Consider the following 16853-nt stretch of genomic DNA (forward strand, 5'->3'; position numbering starts at 1 on the left):
GCACAGGCACAAATGATGCCAGAGTGGCATTTCCCCATCTTCGCCAAGTGAGGCAACTGGTGCCCTGCCTATCTCACCCTGACGTAGCCACAGTGATCTATGCAATGGTCACCTCCAGACTACTGTAACTTGCTCTACACAGGACTATCCTTGAGGCTGGCTCTGGAAACTTCTGGGTCCAGAATGCGATGGCGCGGGTCCTTGCAGGGACCCCATGGAGCGCGCACATCCAAATGGTGCTCTGCCAACCGCACTGGCTCTAGGTTGAGTACCGGATCAGGTTCAAGGTTTTGGTGTTGACTTTTAAAGCCCTAAACAGTCTGGGACCATCATACCTGTAGGACCAGCTCTCTCCCAAAGAGCGCTCCGCTCCCTGGCCCAAAAAGCATCTGGCTGTCCTCCGCCACAGCCAGCGCCTTCTCGCGGCCGCTCTTGGAGGGGAGGGGCACTCCTGCCCCCCCCCGCCCCGGCGAGCCGAAGGGCCGGAGCGCGGCTCCCCCCGGCGGGCCCACAGGGCATGCGCGGAGCCCCTCCCTCGGGTGCGATTGCCGGGCCGCCCACCAGGGGCCGCCACGTGACTCTCGGCCACCCCGGCCGTGGAAGCGGCGGTGACCTCTCCTGCGTCCCGCCTCCGCCGCGCTTCCATTGGGTGTTTGTGCGCGACAGCCCTTCCGCGATTGGCCCGCCGCCCGGCCCTGGCGCCAGCGGGTTCGCCTGCGCCTGAGGGGCTGACGGGCGGGCGCCGCCGGGAGCGGGAGGAGGGGCGGGGCCTTTCCCGCCGCCGCCGCCGCCTCAGGAGCCCGCTCTTCTTCGCCCCTCCCCCTCCCCCCCGCGGGCACAGCGCCATGGCCCCGGCGGCCGGCCGGGCGAGACGGAGGGGGGCGGCCGCCCCCGCGGCCCCCGCCACCTCCGTCCCCCGGCGGGTTCCGGCCTCGTGGCGGGCCTGGCCGTGAGGGCGGCCGGCGGGCCGGCGGGATGTGTGGCCGCCTGGGCTGCGATGTCGTCGTGGGCGGCCGCCCCTGAGGGCCCGGCGGCGGCTCCGCGCTTCTTCGTCGGCTCCCGCGATGGCGAGGCGGAGCGGCGGGCCCTGGCGGCGCTGAGCATGGACGACATCGACTTCTTCGAGGACGACGAGGAGGAGGAGGCCCCGTCGGTGAGGGAGGGCTGGGCTGGGCTGGGCGGGGGAGAGGGGGAGAGGGCTGGGGGGTGCGTGTGTGTGTGTGTGGGGCCGGGGCGGGGGGCGGCCGGACCGTCCAGTTCAACGCCTGGCTGCCCCCGCCCCCCCCCCGGTGCAGCCTCCGGAGCGGCAGATCGTGGTGGGCATCTGCGCCATGACCAAGAAGTCCAAGTCGAAGCCCATGACGCAGATCCTGGAGCGGCTCTGCAAGTTCGACTACCTGACGGTGCGGATCCTGGGCGAGGACGTCATCCTCAACGAGCCCGTCGAGCGGTGGCCCCCCTGCGACTGCCTCGTCTCCTTCCACTCCAAAGGTCCGCCCCGGCCCCCCGCCCCGCCCCACCGCCCGGCCCCCTGCCTGCCACCCCCCACTCCGGCCAGCCCCGCCTGCCTGCCTGCTCCCTCTCTCTCTCTCTCTCTCTCTCTCAGGGTTCCCCCTGGACAAGGCCGTGGCCTACGCCAGGCTCCGCAACCCCTTCCTCATCAACGACCTGGACATGCAGTTCTACATCCAGGACAGGTAAGGCTCGGGCACTTCCTTACCTCTTACCAGAGTCTGAAGGAGGGTTAGGAAGCATTTGGTAAAAGTTCAGGCAGGTGAAGTGAGGCGTTTAATAGGCAACACGGTAGAACTAGGGTTATAGTATTGGAAGCCATTCATGCAGAACAGCCCCCCCACCCCCGCAACTGCCTAAGGTAGAAGACAATGCAGTAAAAGCAATGTGATGTATACTGCAGGAATTGTGACAGCCTGCAGTCCTGTTCCCCTGTAAAAGCAACCTCCCGAGTTGCTCCCTTAGGCTGCTGTTCTAATCCCTTTGTAAGAATGGTTTCCTAAACGTTTCTGTTTTGCGCCCTCTGTGAAATGATGGAAGCGTGGGGGCCATCTTGCAAGGTTCTGTGGTTAGGCAGCCGTGGGACAAAGACCTGCTGCTTTGCCTTCTGGTAACCTGCATCAGTTGTGCTAGGGCCCTTTTGGCAGCCGTGCACATGTGTCAGGTGTGGTTTCCCCCTGCTCCCAGAGCTTGATCTCTGGTGCAGAGTTCAGCAGCGTGAGAACTAGAGTGTCTCTGTGCATGACCAGGACTGGAAGGTGATTTGGATACCACAGAGGAGTGTAGGACAGCATCCAGCTCACTGGGGAAGGGGCTTCAGTCCTAGCAGAACAGGTTGGGCACATAGGCAGACCTGCCGTCGTTTACATAAATTATTCAGAGCTGAATTCTTGGTATCTTTTCCAAAGTTCAGCACTGTAAAGCAGCATAGTCTCATAGCTGCACAGAGTGAGGAAGGAGAGCCCTCTTATGCCATGTGTGGCCTCCCTGCTTGGTCTTTCTGTGCTCCATAGCTGAGAGAGGGAGTTGCAGCGCCAGGGGCTGAAAGAGGCCAGGGACCCAGCCCGCCTGGCTGGCTGTGCAGGGTGTTTTATAGACAAAGGGATATAGGAAGCAAACTGAGATGCGGAATCACCTCCAGTGATCTCTTGTGGTCCTAGCCTTAACTTAGCTTCCTATCTTCTCCAGGCGGGAGGTATACCGGATCCTGCAGGAAGAGGGAATAGACTTGCCTCGCTATGCTGTGCTCAACCGGGACCCTGATAAGCCAGATGGTGAGTGGGGTGGCTGCTGCTCATGGGCTCCTCAGGCAGCCAAGGTCTCCTTCTGCCCTCCCAAGACGCCTTCCTGTAGATGTGCAGCCTCAGGCTTGGAGCACAGCTGCCGTCTTCCGAGGGCAAGTGCTTTGCTTTGGTGTGGGCCCTCCTGGGGGAACTGCATGTCATTGAGTGGGCCAGGGTGGCTCTTCTGAGCATCCTCCCTGGCTTTGCTGTCATGGCTTCTGACCCCAGCCAGAGAAGGATCTGCCCTGGCGCTGGGGACCTGATTGGCCACCTCTGGAGATGCTGGAGCAGGGATGTTGCAGCCAACTGCTCAGACAGCTATGGGGGTGAGAGTGGGGGCTTTTGTCTTGTGCATCCAGAAGCAGCTGGCGATGGAGAGCAGGCCTGCTCAGGAGGGGCACCCCTTGGTGGCAGGTGGCTGATACCTCCTCCTAGCCCACTGGATTCACCCAGGGATGACAAAGGGCCCTTTCCTCCAGGCAGATCCCAGCCAACCACTTCTGCTGCCAGGGCATCTCATCTGGCAACACCATTGCAGGCTACTCTGTTTTCAACCTGCAGCGCCCCTTTCCCAACCCTTGCTAGGGGAGGCACTTCACAGCCCCAGCAGCGTGGCCGGGCACCAGGACTGGCAGAGGGACAGGCAAAGCTCTTGGCTCCATGGGGAGGGAAAGGGAATGACCATGTTACCATTTCTCTGCAGAGTGCAACCTTGTGGAGGGGGAGGATCAGGTGGAAGTGAATGGGGCCGTCTTCCCGAAGCCCTTTGTGGAGAAACCTGTCAGCGCTGAGGACCACAATGTTTACATTTACTATCCCACCTCAGCTGGAGGGGGCAGCCAGCGCCTTTTCCGCAAGGTAAGCAGAGTGAGAAAGAAGAAATGAGGAACTGGACCGGCCGCTGTCTGTTTTTGTGCCTGGCTAAGCTGGCCCCGGGATAGCTGCACTGAATTTACTGTGGTTTTTAGGAGCCTGAGACTTCCATGTTGGGATGTCTAGCAGGGCTGCAGGAACTTTTTCAATCCCTGTGACTTTCCGGGCATAATTCAAGGCACTGCCTCAGATCTGTGCACCTCTGTGGCTACTTGAACGGGGTGTGTGTATGTGTGTGTCTCATTCCCTGGGTTCCAATACCAGCTCTGATCCATCTCTGGGCTGGCTCTTCTCTTTGTGGATTGGTTCTTCTCTTGAGGGGTCTTGTGTTTGTGGCTGCAGTCCTGCTACTGTTGAACTTCCTTTCCTGCCAGTTTAGCAGAATATAAGCTGGAACATATTCCAGAATGGTAAAGGATCTGGCTGGTTTTCAGGGGTGGGATAACTTGGACTGAAGTTTTATATAAAATAATTTTATTCAATTTTAAACATTTGTGTTCTGTTTTTAGTCAGAGGCTCTCCATCTTGAATCCTAGGGGTGGGACAGAGTGAAGAAAACATGGCTGGTTTTCAGAACACAATCCCTGTGATACTTTTTATTAGGACCATCCCAAAGACATGCATGCATATTTTTGAGAACTCTTCATAAGGCCAGATGTTACAGAATAAGAAAGATTTTCCAGGTCTTCATGCCCTCTCATGCCAGAATATGATTGAACTTTTGCCAGGCAAAGAAGAGTCAGGATGCTCCAGGCTAGCAGTCATACATGCAAGAGACAATATGACTCTGTAGCAGAAATTCGCCCCGCCCCAATGTTCCTAATCTTCCCCATAACTAGTGAGACTCTTGTGAGTCATTGCAATGTCAGGAGACAGATATACGATGTTGGGAAGTATATCTAGTCAATTGAATCCAAATTCAGTAGTTATTACCTTGTGTTGCATTCTCACCTTCACACGCTCTTGCTAATTCATTCTCCTTCAGATGTCCTAAGCCTCTCTTGATCAGCCAAATTCAGGTAACATACAAGTAGAGAAGTTGTATCCCGCCTTTTATTAGGACCAAGGAAGTGACACCTCATGTAGCAGGAGCTTTTGAGTTCCAAGGTGGCAAAGGCTTCTCTATTCCTCTAGTCTTAAATTAACTGGCTGTGAGATGATGAAGGGCTGACTTCAATTGAACCTTGCAACTTTCATGCAGCCATCAGGGGCATTTTCTCTTCTAATGCTATCCCCCCCCCCAATTTGGTGGACTTCTGTCCTCAATATTGCTGTACTGGGATTGATATGGGTAGGATGCTGCCCTCTGAGTGGGTGGTAAATCTCTTGCATCGTTCTGGTTGAAATGCACTTATTGGCGATGCCTATTCAGAGGGGCACTGTGGCACATAGCTCTCTGACTCTGAGACACTACCCCAGGGGTGGGAGGGGACACCAGAGGCCCAGTCTGGACTTCATGAAGCTGGTATAGACCAGGCCAGCTGGGTGGTGCTGGCAGTTCAGCCTCTGCTTCTGCATGTCTTATACTCCCTTGCGGAGGTCTTTGCCTTTTCCAGATTGGGAGCCGAAGCAGTGTGTACTCTCCAGAGAGCAGTGTTCGGAAAACAGGATCTTACATCTATGAGGAGTTTATGCCCACAGACGGTACAGATGTCAAGGTAGGAGAAGTGTGGCTGGAGGACTCGGGGTGTGAGGGAGGGGGATAAGGACCACTAGAAACAAGGGTTCCTTCAATAGTCCAGTTGCCTTAGGACAAAATTCAGCAGCCAGAAGGTAAACCCAGATGTATGTATCTGCTTTAAACCGTGTAGAAAATATGAGTTTTGAACACGATTTGGCTTCTTGTGTGTGTGTTTTTTAAATAAATACATTAAGCTTAAACTCCATCAGGCCTTAGCAAACCTCAGGTGGCCAATTTCTTTCTGTGTCTCACAAGCCAAGAAACTGTCAGAGCTTTAAGGTCATTCTAGTCTTGAAAGTGGCACCAGAGCAGTGATGTGAAGACCTGGTGGTGATGGGGGACAGCAACAAAAATCAGGGAAAAGGATTCTCCCCCTATTTTTTCCAATGGAAAAACTGGGAAATTGGAATGCTGGGGGGGGGGGAAACCCTGAAATACTTTCTCTTTTGAAATGAACAAAATGTTATAAAAAGCATACTTTTACTCTGTGTGTTGAATGAAAATTCGTATGTTTGGAGCATTTTATTCTGCTTCTTTCCAAAACTGGACTAAGTGATAAGATGCAATTAAAATCATCTCACTAAAGCGTATGTGATGTACAACTTAAGTGGCTGCACCAAATGCCCTCCTGAGTAATTTTGCCTTGTACAGCTTGTGGAATCTCAACAATGTGGGAGCAAACTACTGGTTGATACTAGGAGAGGCCGTCTTGCAGGTGTATGGGCCTTTAGAAAGTAAAGTTCAGCAACTTGAATTAAGCTCCCAAACAAACCAGCAACCAGTAGAGAGATCTCAAAATAGGTGCAATATGCACTAAGTGGTTGACCCACAGCTAAGAGGGTTACTGCCACTTTCACTAGTTGAAATTTCTGAATTGTCTTCAAGGGCAGCCTTATGTAAAGCATATTGTGTGTGTGTAAAGTGCCGTCAAGTCTCAGCCGACTTATGGCGACCCCTTATGGGGTTTTCATGGCAAGAGACTAACAGAGGTGGTTTGCCAGTGCCTTCCTCTGTATAGCAACCCTGGACTTCCTTGGTAGTCTCCCATCCAAATACTAATGAGGGCTGACCCTTCTTATCTTGGGAGATCTGACAAGATCAGGCTAGCCTGGGCCATATTAGAGTCATCTAGACTTGAGTTTTCTGTTGCATGGCCAGATTTGCTGGGCCTAAGAAGGGGGCCAGCTTCTGAAGAAAGTCCAACTGATAGAAAAGGTGCCTTCTATCTCATTGTGTTTTGCCAGTTGAAGAGCTGGGTCTAGGACTATTCCCAAGCTCTTAAATGGGTCCACCAGGGACTGTGTCACGGCTCTTAATGCCTCTGGGAATTATACTCTCAGTTATTATACCATCAGGTAGTGAGGGGTTAATTGTTTTAATTAGAGGCCCCCTTTCTCTATCCTGACAGCAGGGAAGGGAAAGAGGGTGCGGGCATGGCAGACCCAAGACCCCTGCTGCAGATCCCATGTGGAGAGTGTCCCACCCAGGGCAGATCGAAGTGCAACTGGAGGTTTGCAGCATCAGATATACTCCTGTGCTGATTAGTCGTCCCGCTCTCTCATCGTTCTGACTAGAGACCTCCATGCATCACTTCCCTCTTGTACTTGGGGGGCTCAGCCCCTGCTGGTTTTGTTCGCCCAGTGACCTTTGTGCTGCTGGTGCTCCTTGCTGTCGCTTACCAGTTTGTCTTGTGTTGTCTTTGCACCCCTCCCTGGGGCCCATGTCCTAAGGCGGAGTGCATCATTCTACACACTCCGAGATGTACAGCAAGAAGACTTGTTCTCTTCCTTGGCTGTTTGTGCAGAGGGCCTGTTAGGGTCACCAAAGGTTAAGGATTTGCTGGGAAGAGTGTGGGATATAAGAACAGTGATAAGCAAAGGCTCTAAGCGTGTGCTGCATGGGCCCTGTGCCACATGCCCCAGCCACCTGATCCATGGGTCTCCTGGCTGGGATTTATGTTGGGTTGGTTGCTACGGAGGCATGGGTCTGGCTGGTAGAGAGGGCTGTGGTCGGCTGCAGGTTTAGTTGGCATCCTCAGCTGCACTGGTGCCTGGGGGGGTGGGGCGGGGAGGAGTGGGAACAAAAGTGGTTTGTTTTCTGTGCACTTTGGGCTACATCAGGGCTTTTTCTATTGGTGGGGGTGTATCTGGGGCTGGAGTGGCTTAGGAAGCTGGCTAAGTCTCGCTGCCCCTGTGGCGTGCGTCCCTCCTCAGATTGCCCTGGTCTTTGCCATTCTATTCCCAAGATAGGCATATCGGAGGTAGAGCAGCATAGCTCTTAGTCACCATCCAAACCCTTTCAAGTTGGGGTGTAGGATGGGCATTTTATGTTGTTTAATGCAGTCATTTGGCTTGTTACCAAAAGTATTGTATGTGTTTCTATCTTTTTCTCATGGCTTCACAATTTCTGGGAATGTTTTTAAGTCTCTAGAGGAGCAAGTGTGTCAGTTCTTGGTTTCTGTCCTCAGGTGTACACTGTTGGCCCCGATTATGCGCATGCAGAAGCCCGGAAGTCGCCTGCTCTGGATGGGAAGGTTGAGCGGGATAGTGAAGGGAAAGAAATCCGCTACCCGGTGATGCTCTCAGCCATGGAGAAGCTGGTAGCCAGGAAAGTGTGCCTGGCCTTCAAGGTTGGTAGCTGTCTACCTCTGCAAGACTGCCTGCTGGGCTGCTCATGCTGCCAAGGCCTGGTATGCAGGTCAGTCAGAGAGCTTCCTGTGCAACCACCTGGCAGACTAAGAGAGCCCACCTGGCACCCCAGTGTTGAGCAACCCATACATCCCACCCAGCTGCACCCTGTTGCCAGGATGAACTCCAGCACTTTCTGGCCCCCAGGGCCTACTCTGCAAGCTTCTGCAAGCCCTGCCCCAACAGAGGCAATCATGGGAAGCTTACAGAGCGGTTTCTGCCCTTGGAGTCAACACGGCAGACTTAAGTCGCTGGAGGGTTATGAGAATGTGAAGGGAGCCCCAGGTCTGCAGCTGCTGGGCCTGCTGCCTTTGGCACGTTGTCTGCTTTTAATTTGTTTGTGTCCCATTTTGTCCTCTGCAGCAGACTGTGTGTGGTTTTGACCTTCTGCGGGCCAATGGCCACTCTTTTGTCTGCGACGTAAATGGCTTCAGTTTTGTGAAGAACTCCATGAAGTATTACGATGACTGCGCCAAGATCCTTGGGTGTGTGTTGGTGCCCATCTCTTGCACAATACCAGGGGAAGGTCTCTGCCCTGGTAGAACACTTGAACGGTGAAAGGGCTGGGGAGAGATCCCGGGGCAGAGTAGTAGAAGGCTTGGGGCTCTGTGCCCCGCTGGGGGCATCTGGTTGGTCATTGCGGAGAAGAAAAAGATGCTGGCCTAGCTGAGCCCTTGGTCTGCTCCAGCACAGCTGTGCTTCCGCTCTTATTGGCCCCAAGCAGACCTGCCTCCAGTGGGCTAATTGGTGATGAGTCAGCAGTAGCTCTCCCAGGAAGGGCGGGGCGAGGGCTCTGGCAAGCTTCCTCTTCCCTTTTTCTGGCAGGAACATCATCATGCGCGAACTGGCCCCCCAGTTCCAGATCCCCTGGTCCATCCCCACAGAGGCAGAGGACATCCCCATTGTGCCAACAACATCAGGGACTATGTGAGTGTCCACTGGCACGAGAGCCAATTAAGCAGGTCACTGTGTGAAAAGAAGAGGAGCCTAAATAAATACAGTGAAAATTCAGTGTGTGTTTTCCAGACTTGGAAAGGGATCCCGAAACATACTGAAAGTCTGATTGAAATGGGTGAAGGCCATAGGTGGCGTGCTAAGAAGAAATGCTCATAACTGAACCTCTGTTGGGACCTCTGTTTGCTTAAAGCATATTTCCTGACAGTAGCATAGACCAGGTACAATCACTGTAGAACTAGACAGGAACACTGCAGAAATGGACAGGGTCTTTAACTTGGGTGTCTTTGTCACAGCTCATATCTGCTGCATGCAGTAGAAATACATCTGCATGCAGTATGCACACACACGTGTATATATACATACATATGTGTGTGTGTATGTGTGTGTATATTTATTTATTTATTTGATTTATAGTCCTCCCTCCCCAGCAAGCTGGCTCAGGGCAGGTGACATCATTTTAAAATAGAACAGCCAATATAAATCCAGCCAATATAAAATTCAATAATAAAACCTTTCCCTAAAACCTCAGCCTCTCCCATGTTGCATCTTGCAAAGCCATTGATCGCATTCAGTCTTCTGTTCTTCCACGGCTTTTCACTCTCAGCTAGGTCAGGCACTTGCAGAGGCCCCATTTTCTCCACACTGCTGTCTCCAGATGAGTTCTTATATCTAAAATTCCTGTAGGGGACCCCATGAGCACACTTGGAAATTGTGACTGAAAATGGGACACTTAGCTGTTGACCATTTAGCTGTTAAAGCTGTTGTTGTACCCCTCTGCAGATAGCCTAACCAGTCCTTGTTGGTTGATCAGCATTGACAAAATTAATTACTGAGCCTGGGAACAGACCCAAGCACGTGAAGAACCCATCTTGTTCAAATATGGAGGCTTTATTTATGGGATAATAAGGGGCAGCATCTCTGGGTGGCGACTTGGGGCAGATCCAGGGGTTGTCTGACCTGGCACCCAAGAGAAGCGGTGCTTGCATGTCAGTTCCTTTGCAGCAATAAACTGTAGGCTGTGCAGCTAGTTCCTCCCTGCAGAGTTTCCAGGGCTTTCAGAGTTTCTCTTATAATTGTGTGCCTTTGTGGTACCATTTTGTGCGACTTCTACTTGGTATGTGTATTTGAAGACCCTGCAGAGTAACTTTGGTTCCTCCTTGTTCCTCTGTAGCAGCCCCTCACCAGCAAAGATGCTCTCCCCTTTTGGGGACAATCCTTGGCCTTCACTGAATATCAGCATCTTGAGAGGGAAATGGGCTGGGAGAGCCAGCGTGGTGTAGTGGTTAAGAGCAGTGGCTTGGAGTGGTGGACTCTAATCTGAAGAACCGGGTTTGATTCCCCACTCCTCCACATGAGCGGCAGATGCTAATCTGGTGAACGGGTTGGTTTCCCTGCTCCTTCACATGAAGTCAGCTGGGTGACCTTGGGCTAGTCACAGCTGTTAGAGCACTCTCAGCCCCACTTACCTCACAGGGTGTCTGTTGTGGGGAGGAGAAAGGAAGGTGATTGTAAGCCGGTTTGATTCTCCCTTAAGTGGTAGAGAAAATCAGCATATAAAAACCAACTCTTCTCCACCCCCCCCAGGCGGGGGTATGATTTGAGGGTGGGTGTGTTTGTGCCAATGGAGCACTCTTCTGAGGCCAAACTGCTACTGTTTTCCCACAGGATGGAGTTGCGTTGTGTGATTGCAGTTATACGGCATGGTGATCGCACACCCAAGCAGAAGATGAAGATGGAGGTGAAGCACGCTAGGTAACTAGCTTTGGTGGCGCAGGGTTAGAGCATTCTTGGGGAGCCTTGGAGTTTCTGAACTTGTGGATGCTGGAAGAACTCTTTTAATGTGCAATACTTCAGGCCCGTGGAATATGTTCAGTGCCCCCCTCACCCTCTGGCTGCCTGAGCTGCAGCCCCAGGGGCATCAAAAGAAGTGATACTGGCTTGGAAGGTGAATTCCTCTTGGCCAGTGTGGGAAGGAGGTCTGGAGCCCACAGCTGACTACTGCTGCTGCTGTCCATCAGGTTCTTTGAATTGTTTGAGAAATACGAGGGTTACAAGACGGGGAAGCTGAAGCTGAAGAAGCCAGAACAACTGCAGGTGAGGAGAGGCGTGGCACATGTCTGGCTGGTTTGTGGGAGGAGGGCAAGGAAGTTCAAGGGTTCGGCAGGCTTGTCTGTGTAGCCCAGGATTGCAAGTTGCTCAAGAAGGTGAGCATCACCATTGGCCTGGGTGCCACGGTCCACGGGGCTCCATTGGGTGGCTTCAGTTGCCAGAAGAGTGGAGAGTGCTGGGGCCTGAGGCTGGGCATTGGACATATGCCAAGGCCTGCAGCAGCTTTCCTGCTATCCACTGTCTTTGTCCCCGGCAGGAGGTGCTGGACATTACCCGCCTGTTGGTGCTGGAGCAGGGAGCTCATGGGGACTCTGAGGCTGAGGAGCAGAAATCCAAACTGGAGCAGCTCAAAACTGTCCTGGAGATGTAAGGAAGGGTGTTGGAGAGGGTGGGCTGCTCTTGCCTCCCCCTCTCTCTCCAGGCCTGGCAGCTGTGCTTGCTTGCTCCAGCCCCTCTGCTTGACTCCTGGCCATGCGGATTCCTGGGGGTGGGGGCACTCCTGGTTCCCTTGGCAGCGCCCTCCCTCCCTCTCTTGTGCCTTTGACCCAAGAACTCTGTAGTCTGGCCTCGGCTTCCACTGGTCGTAGAGCAGTGTGTGGCCCAGCAGTGCTGTAGTGCTGCCCTGGCTTTGGAGAGTGGCCCTGTTCTGCCACGTGGAGAGAAGTTGCCCTCGGGTGCTCTCAGCTTCTCTTTCCTCATGGTAGGTACGGACACTTCTCTGGCATTAACCGCAAAGTGCAGCTGACCTACCTTTCTTACGGGCACCCCAAAGCTTCCAGTGAAGATGAAGGCAAGTGCCTGTCCAGATGTTGGGGAGTGATCTGGAAGTTGAGTGGGGGGTGCTAGGTTGGGGCACGGGCAGCCCTTGAGTCGAAGAGGGTAAGGAAGGCCGCCTCCTGCTTCATCAGGTGAGGACTCTTGCCTCCGTCACTCTTCCCCAGCCCTATGGCAGCTTAGCTGGAAGGGGGAGGCTCCATAGCCCACTGGTGGGTGCTTTCTTGACTCACTGGTGGGAATGAGGGTCTGGAGCATGGGCCCAGTTAAAGCACAGGCCAGCCAAGAGCTTCAGGTCTCTTCTCTTGGCTCATCTAAAATGGGGATGGTGATACTGACCACCTGAGAATTACTGAGATAAGGAGGTGGATCCAGTGGCCTTCTGCCCGTGAGGTGTGACTTTCATAGCTCCTGTGGCGGCCAAGAATGCCCCCCCTCCAATTCTGCTCTGGGGGCAGAGGGGGACCCCCACGAACAAGATTTCAGGGGGGCGGTGTCATGCTGTCGCAGGAGGGGAAAGCCACAGAAGTCATACCCCACAGGCAGAAGGTCACCGATGGACCTGTCCCAGTGTATATGAATACCTAGGGAAAGTGCTGTACATGTGCAAAATTCCTGCTAGTCAGACATTGTACTTGGAATGTAAGAATAGCTCCAGGGTGTTTCCCAGCCCCTAAAATAGGTAGGTTGCCATCTCCCCCTCTCCCCTGGTTTGGCAGCTGCAGTGCCTGGACCTCACTTTTGCTTGCTGGATAGGGAGGGATGAATTGAATGCTACAAGTGCCTCAGCCTTTGCTATTTAGTGGGGGTTTATTCTTCCTCTTTGCCTTTAGATGCCCGCAAGGTGGTCTCTCCATCTCTGCTTCTGGTGCTGAAGTGGGGGGGTGAGCTTACCCCCGCAGGGAGAGTCCAAGCAGAAGAGCTGGGCCGGGCCTTTCGCTGCATGTACCCTGGAGGTCAAGGTGAGACCTTGGGCTGCCATTGTGGCATTGCTGGCTGGGGCTGGGGGCCTTTGTAGTCAGATGGGAATAAGTTGGTTCTATGCAGTAGCCTGCAGAGAGGAGCTGCTGGCTCAGTCATAGGCCTCTCTGCACACCCAGCCTGTGTGAATTCAGTAAGATTCCTGACCCTGGCCACACTACTGCTACATTCTGTGAGACAGTTGCCTTTCTCTGGACCCTTGACCTTAATGTGACTTTGGATTCATGTATCGTGCCTGAACCAATGACCTGCCTCTGTGCCTGGCATTAGCATCGTGGCCCCTCTGCGTTCTTGGTATCAAAACAAGGGAAGTTTAGGAAGCAGCAGAGATGGTGCAGCAAAGCCAGCAGACCCACACAGCCTCTTCAGCAACTCTGCTGCATCCACCGGTCTCAAAGCTTGATGCCACAGAAGCCTGCACGTTAGCTGGCACCCGTTTTATCATTTTTCAACTTAAGCCTGTAATAGCTTTGGGGTTTGTGAGGCTTAATACTGACTTGCACCCAGAATTCCATCCAGTTGGGCTGAGCAGTGTGGCAGTGAGCTCCAGTCCATATTGCAAAGCGGTTTTTGTCCCGTCATCTTGGTTGGAGGGTCAGCACTCAGATTTTGATTCAACAGTTTGAGCAGGAGGAACACTCCAGTTCCCTTCAAGTTGCCTGAAAACCAGGAAAATATTCTTGGATTGTGCTGTCTGAAACAGCCCCAGCATGTACTTAGATGGAGCCTCTGAAGCTCGTTGGAGAGGAGGGTAAGCAACGGACACAGTCCTGAGCTCTTCAGGCAAATGCCATTAGCAAGGGCAGAGGCAACATCTCCTGCAGAAGCCCGTTTGATGGAGAAGAAACAATTTCCAGTTTTAGCATTATATTGGATAAATTGCTTGTATGTTGTCATAACATGGAATATTGTTAGCTGCTCTGAGCCCAACTTGTTTGGGAAGAGCAGGATAAAAACCGAACCAATAAATAAATAATAAATAAACGGAGCCCAGCGCGGAATGGATGGCTTTTCCAACGGCAAGAGCCCTTTGACTCTGAGAAAGAGAAGTGCTCTTCGTTCTCCTTTCCAAAGATGCTGCTCAAGGCACGGTCTAAAGGAACTGCATGTGGAACACACTTGGGGTGGGGCAGGGTCTAGGCGAGAGCCCGCAAGGGAAACCAGTGGGGAAAGGGCCCTTGCTCATTGGTAGAGAGCATTGCTTGGCTCCTGCCTCTCCCGTCCTCAGGCATCTGTGATGTGGATCTGTTTGGGATGGGAGCGGGTGGGGGTTCCCTCCCCTCCTCCCCAGGATTCCAGGCAGCAGCTGGCTGGACCGGATCTCCTTCTTCTCCATCCAGGGGACTATGCTGGCTTTCCTGGGTGTGGCCTCCTTCGGCTGCACAGCACCTACCGTCACGACCTCAAGATCTATGCCTCCGATGAAGGCAGAGTCCAGATGACAGCAGCAGCATTTGCCAAGGTGCTTGCCCTCTTTTCCCCAGGGATATTGGGGTGGATGATGGCCAAGGATGGTGCCCTAAGGCTGTGGCCGTGGAACCCTGGAGCAGCTGGTGCCCAGAGGAAGGGGTGCAACAGGCTTCTGCTTTTGCATTCTGCTTTGGGGGTTTCATTTGTCTGAGTCTGGTTTAAAGCATGCTTAGTTTGGGGTGGGGGAGGGTGGCATCCCCTCTTCATATGGGAAGCCCTTTATCCTACGCCTGTCCCATCAGAATTGTGCTCTCTAGAGATCCTGGCCTGACGCTCATGCGCCTCTCCTCCTCCTGGCTTTGTACGCCGCAGGGCCTTCTTGCTTTGGAGGGGGAGCTGACGCCCATTCTGGTGCAAATGGTGAAGAGTGCCAACATGAACGGTCTCCTTGACAGCGACAGCGACTCTCTCAGCAGCTGTCAGCACAAGGTGAAAGCCCGTCTTCGAGAGATCTTGCAGAGGGATGCAAAGTTTAGCGAGGAAGACTATGAGAAGGTAATATGGGCACTAAAGAGACCTTGTTGCCTGCTCTTGTTGCAGTGCCGCTGGTGGTCTTTTATGTCCAAGGACAGAACTGTGGTCCAGCTGTTTCTGGTGGTGGGGAGAGAATAAATGTTCTTATTCCTCTGGAGTGTGTCTTGCTGCAAAAGACCGAAAGAGGACACCTGTGCTGACTGCAGCTATATAGCGCTACGAATCAGTGTGGTCTGTTGGACTAACATCTCCAGTTGCTTTATCAGAGCCCCCGTTTTGAGTACATGTGTCTATGTGGGGGCTGTAGGACAGGTTGGGCATTTTTTTGCTATGTCCCCACCCCGCTGCTTACCAGGCTCCCTACCTGAGATATTAGTACAGCTCTTGGACTTGGAGGAGTTCTGTGCTCCTTGCAGACCTCTGCCTTGATGTGGCTCAGGAGTTCTTGGTCCTCTTGACAATCTCAGGGCTTTCACCAAACCTTCCCTGCACATAATGGAGACCATACAGTCAGTTTGGTTTTGTGAACCAGCCAAGACCAAAACAGAAAGACCTCTCTGATCCCTTTGCCATAGTCTGTGGCCTGGGCCGGATTGTTTGCAACTGGCTTATCTTGGGTTGGAGAGGACTTCAAACCTTGGCAGGAATGAGGGGGTGATTAAGATGCTCTGCCCCAGGAGGAAGGTGGATTGTTAGTGGCTGCGGGCTTGTTTCTTTCTCTTTTGGCTGGCCATAGTCAGTCCCTGGAACATGGGGAGTTCCTCTGCCCTTTCATGAGCGACGCTGCTGCTTGGTTTATTGATGTTTGCACACCAGACTGCTGCGAGAGTCTTGCAAGTGCTTCACAGGTCAAACTGCTTGTATCTATCACTCAAGCTCTGTTCTAGCAGAGCAGTCCTGGGGTGGCTGGGAAAGTAGCAGGAAAGGTGTGAGACCCCTCTGTGCACCCCAAATTTGAAAAATTATTGTTATCAGAAACAGCTTTCTTTGGGTGCATGTGGAGAAATTAAGCTTTACAAAAAAGCACCAGGGTATAAATTATAGCATGCTGTTCCATTTAGACTTCTACACTTATATGTAAATGTGACTCTGATACCTAGTATCACATGTTGGAGGAACTTTTAATAGCATGAAAATGAAAACTAGAAAGGTTTTCATTCTCAGGTGGCAGGGGAACTCCAAGCTTGACATTGAAAACAGGCACTGATTTCTAGAAGGCAAATATCTTCTTAACAGTATAACTAAACCAATGTGACTTTTTTTGCTAGTTCAAAGCAACCCAGTGCTAGAGTTAATGTGGAAAGCTTGGCTTTTAATTAGCCTTCCTGTAAGGAAACTCTGTGGGGAATCCAGGGGCTGTGCTGCCTTTTGCATTGTTGTGCTCCTGTTTCTACTGCTACAGTCCTTGCTGCTACTCGTTGCTGCTCAGCTGTCCTGATTGAAGGCCTTGAGCGGAGGTCTTATCCGAGTACAGTGGCCAGGTGCTGCATTAGGAGTCATGCCAGGGCACGGCAGAGGCAGTACTGACACCATGGGAGGGTGAGAGATTTCTGGTGGCATCCCCAGTCCTGGAGGGGAGGCTGTGTGAGAGGGAAGTAGCAGGTTAGGGCTGTCTGTAGTTTGCAGAGTGTAGCTGGGATAGGAGGATGAACAGTATATGGTGGGATGTGTGCGCGCGCGCTGTATGTAATGGAGGAAGAACAGGCAGAGGAAGATTGATATGGCACACACGAGGATGATGCCAGTCAGAGCCCCACAGCCCCACATCAGCCTCTGTTCCCAGAGGGCTTAAAGTGGCAGCCGAGCCTTATATTGGTGTTAGCTGGAGATGCACCTTGCTGTACCAATGTGACCTCTGCACTGGCATAGAGCTGAGTGCCATCGGGGGTGTGCTATGGTTTGGGTGGGGCAGTGATCGGCTGCTGCTTTTTAAACCATTTGCAATTTCTGGGTTGTCTTCAGGGTCAGCCCCACGGAGGTTATAGTGTTAGTCCACAGGCAATTTTATGTTTGAAAAGAAAAGTGATGCTTTATAAAAGGAAATCTTGCATT

General features: G+C 52.8%; 1 protein-coding gene across 1 annotated transcript in view; it reads left to right on the plus strand.

Annotated features, from left to right (window-relative positions):
* The first annotated feature begins 1297 nt into the window (after positions 1-1297).
* The window catches only part of PPIP5K1 (diphosphoinositol pentakisphosphate kinase 1), a 72121-nt gene continuing 56565 nt past the window's right edge, over positions 1298-16853 (plus strand). The window contains exons 1-15 of the mRNA XM_056865856.1: positions 1298-1491; positions 1607-1697; positions 2701-2786; positions 3499-3653; positions 5225-5326; positions 7817-7978; positions 8400-8521; positions 8862-8963; positions 10659-10745; positions 11012-11087; positions 11359-11468; positions 11807-11892; positions 12710-12838; positions 14198-14319; positions 14640-14822. Coding sequence (XP_056721834.1) covers positions 1332-1491; positions 1607-1697; positions 2701-2786; positions 3499-3653; positions 5225-5326; positions 7817-7978; positions 8400-8521; positions 8862-8963; positions 10659-10745; positions 11012-11087; positions 11359-11468; positions 11807-11892; positions 12710-12838; positions 14198-14319; positions 14640-14822 — 1773 coding nt within the window. The 5' untranslated portion in view covers positions 1298-1331. The remainder of the gene's footprint in view (positions 1492-1606; positions 1698-2700; positions 2787-3498; positions 3654-5224; positions 5327-7816; positions 7979-8399; positions 8522-8861; positions 8964-10658; positions 10746-11011; positions 11088-11358; positions 11469-11806; positions 11893-12709; positions 12839-14197; positions 14320-14639; positions 14823-16853) is intronic.

This window comes from Euleptes europaea, chromosome 20 (genome assembly GCF_029931775.1).
Source record: "Euleptes europaea isolate rEulEur1 chromosome 20, rEulEur1.hap1, whole genome shotgun sequence".
NCBI classification, from domain to species: Eukaryota; Metazoa; Chordata; class Lepidosauria; order Squamata; family Sphaerodactylidae; genus Euleptes; species Euleptes europaea.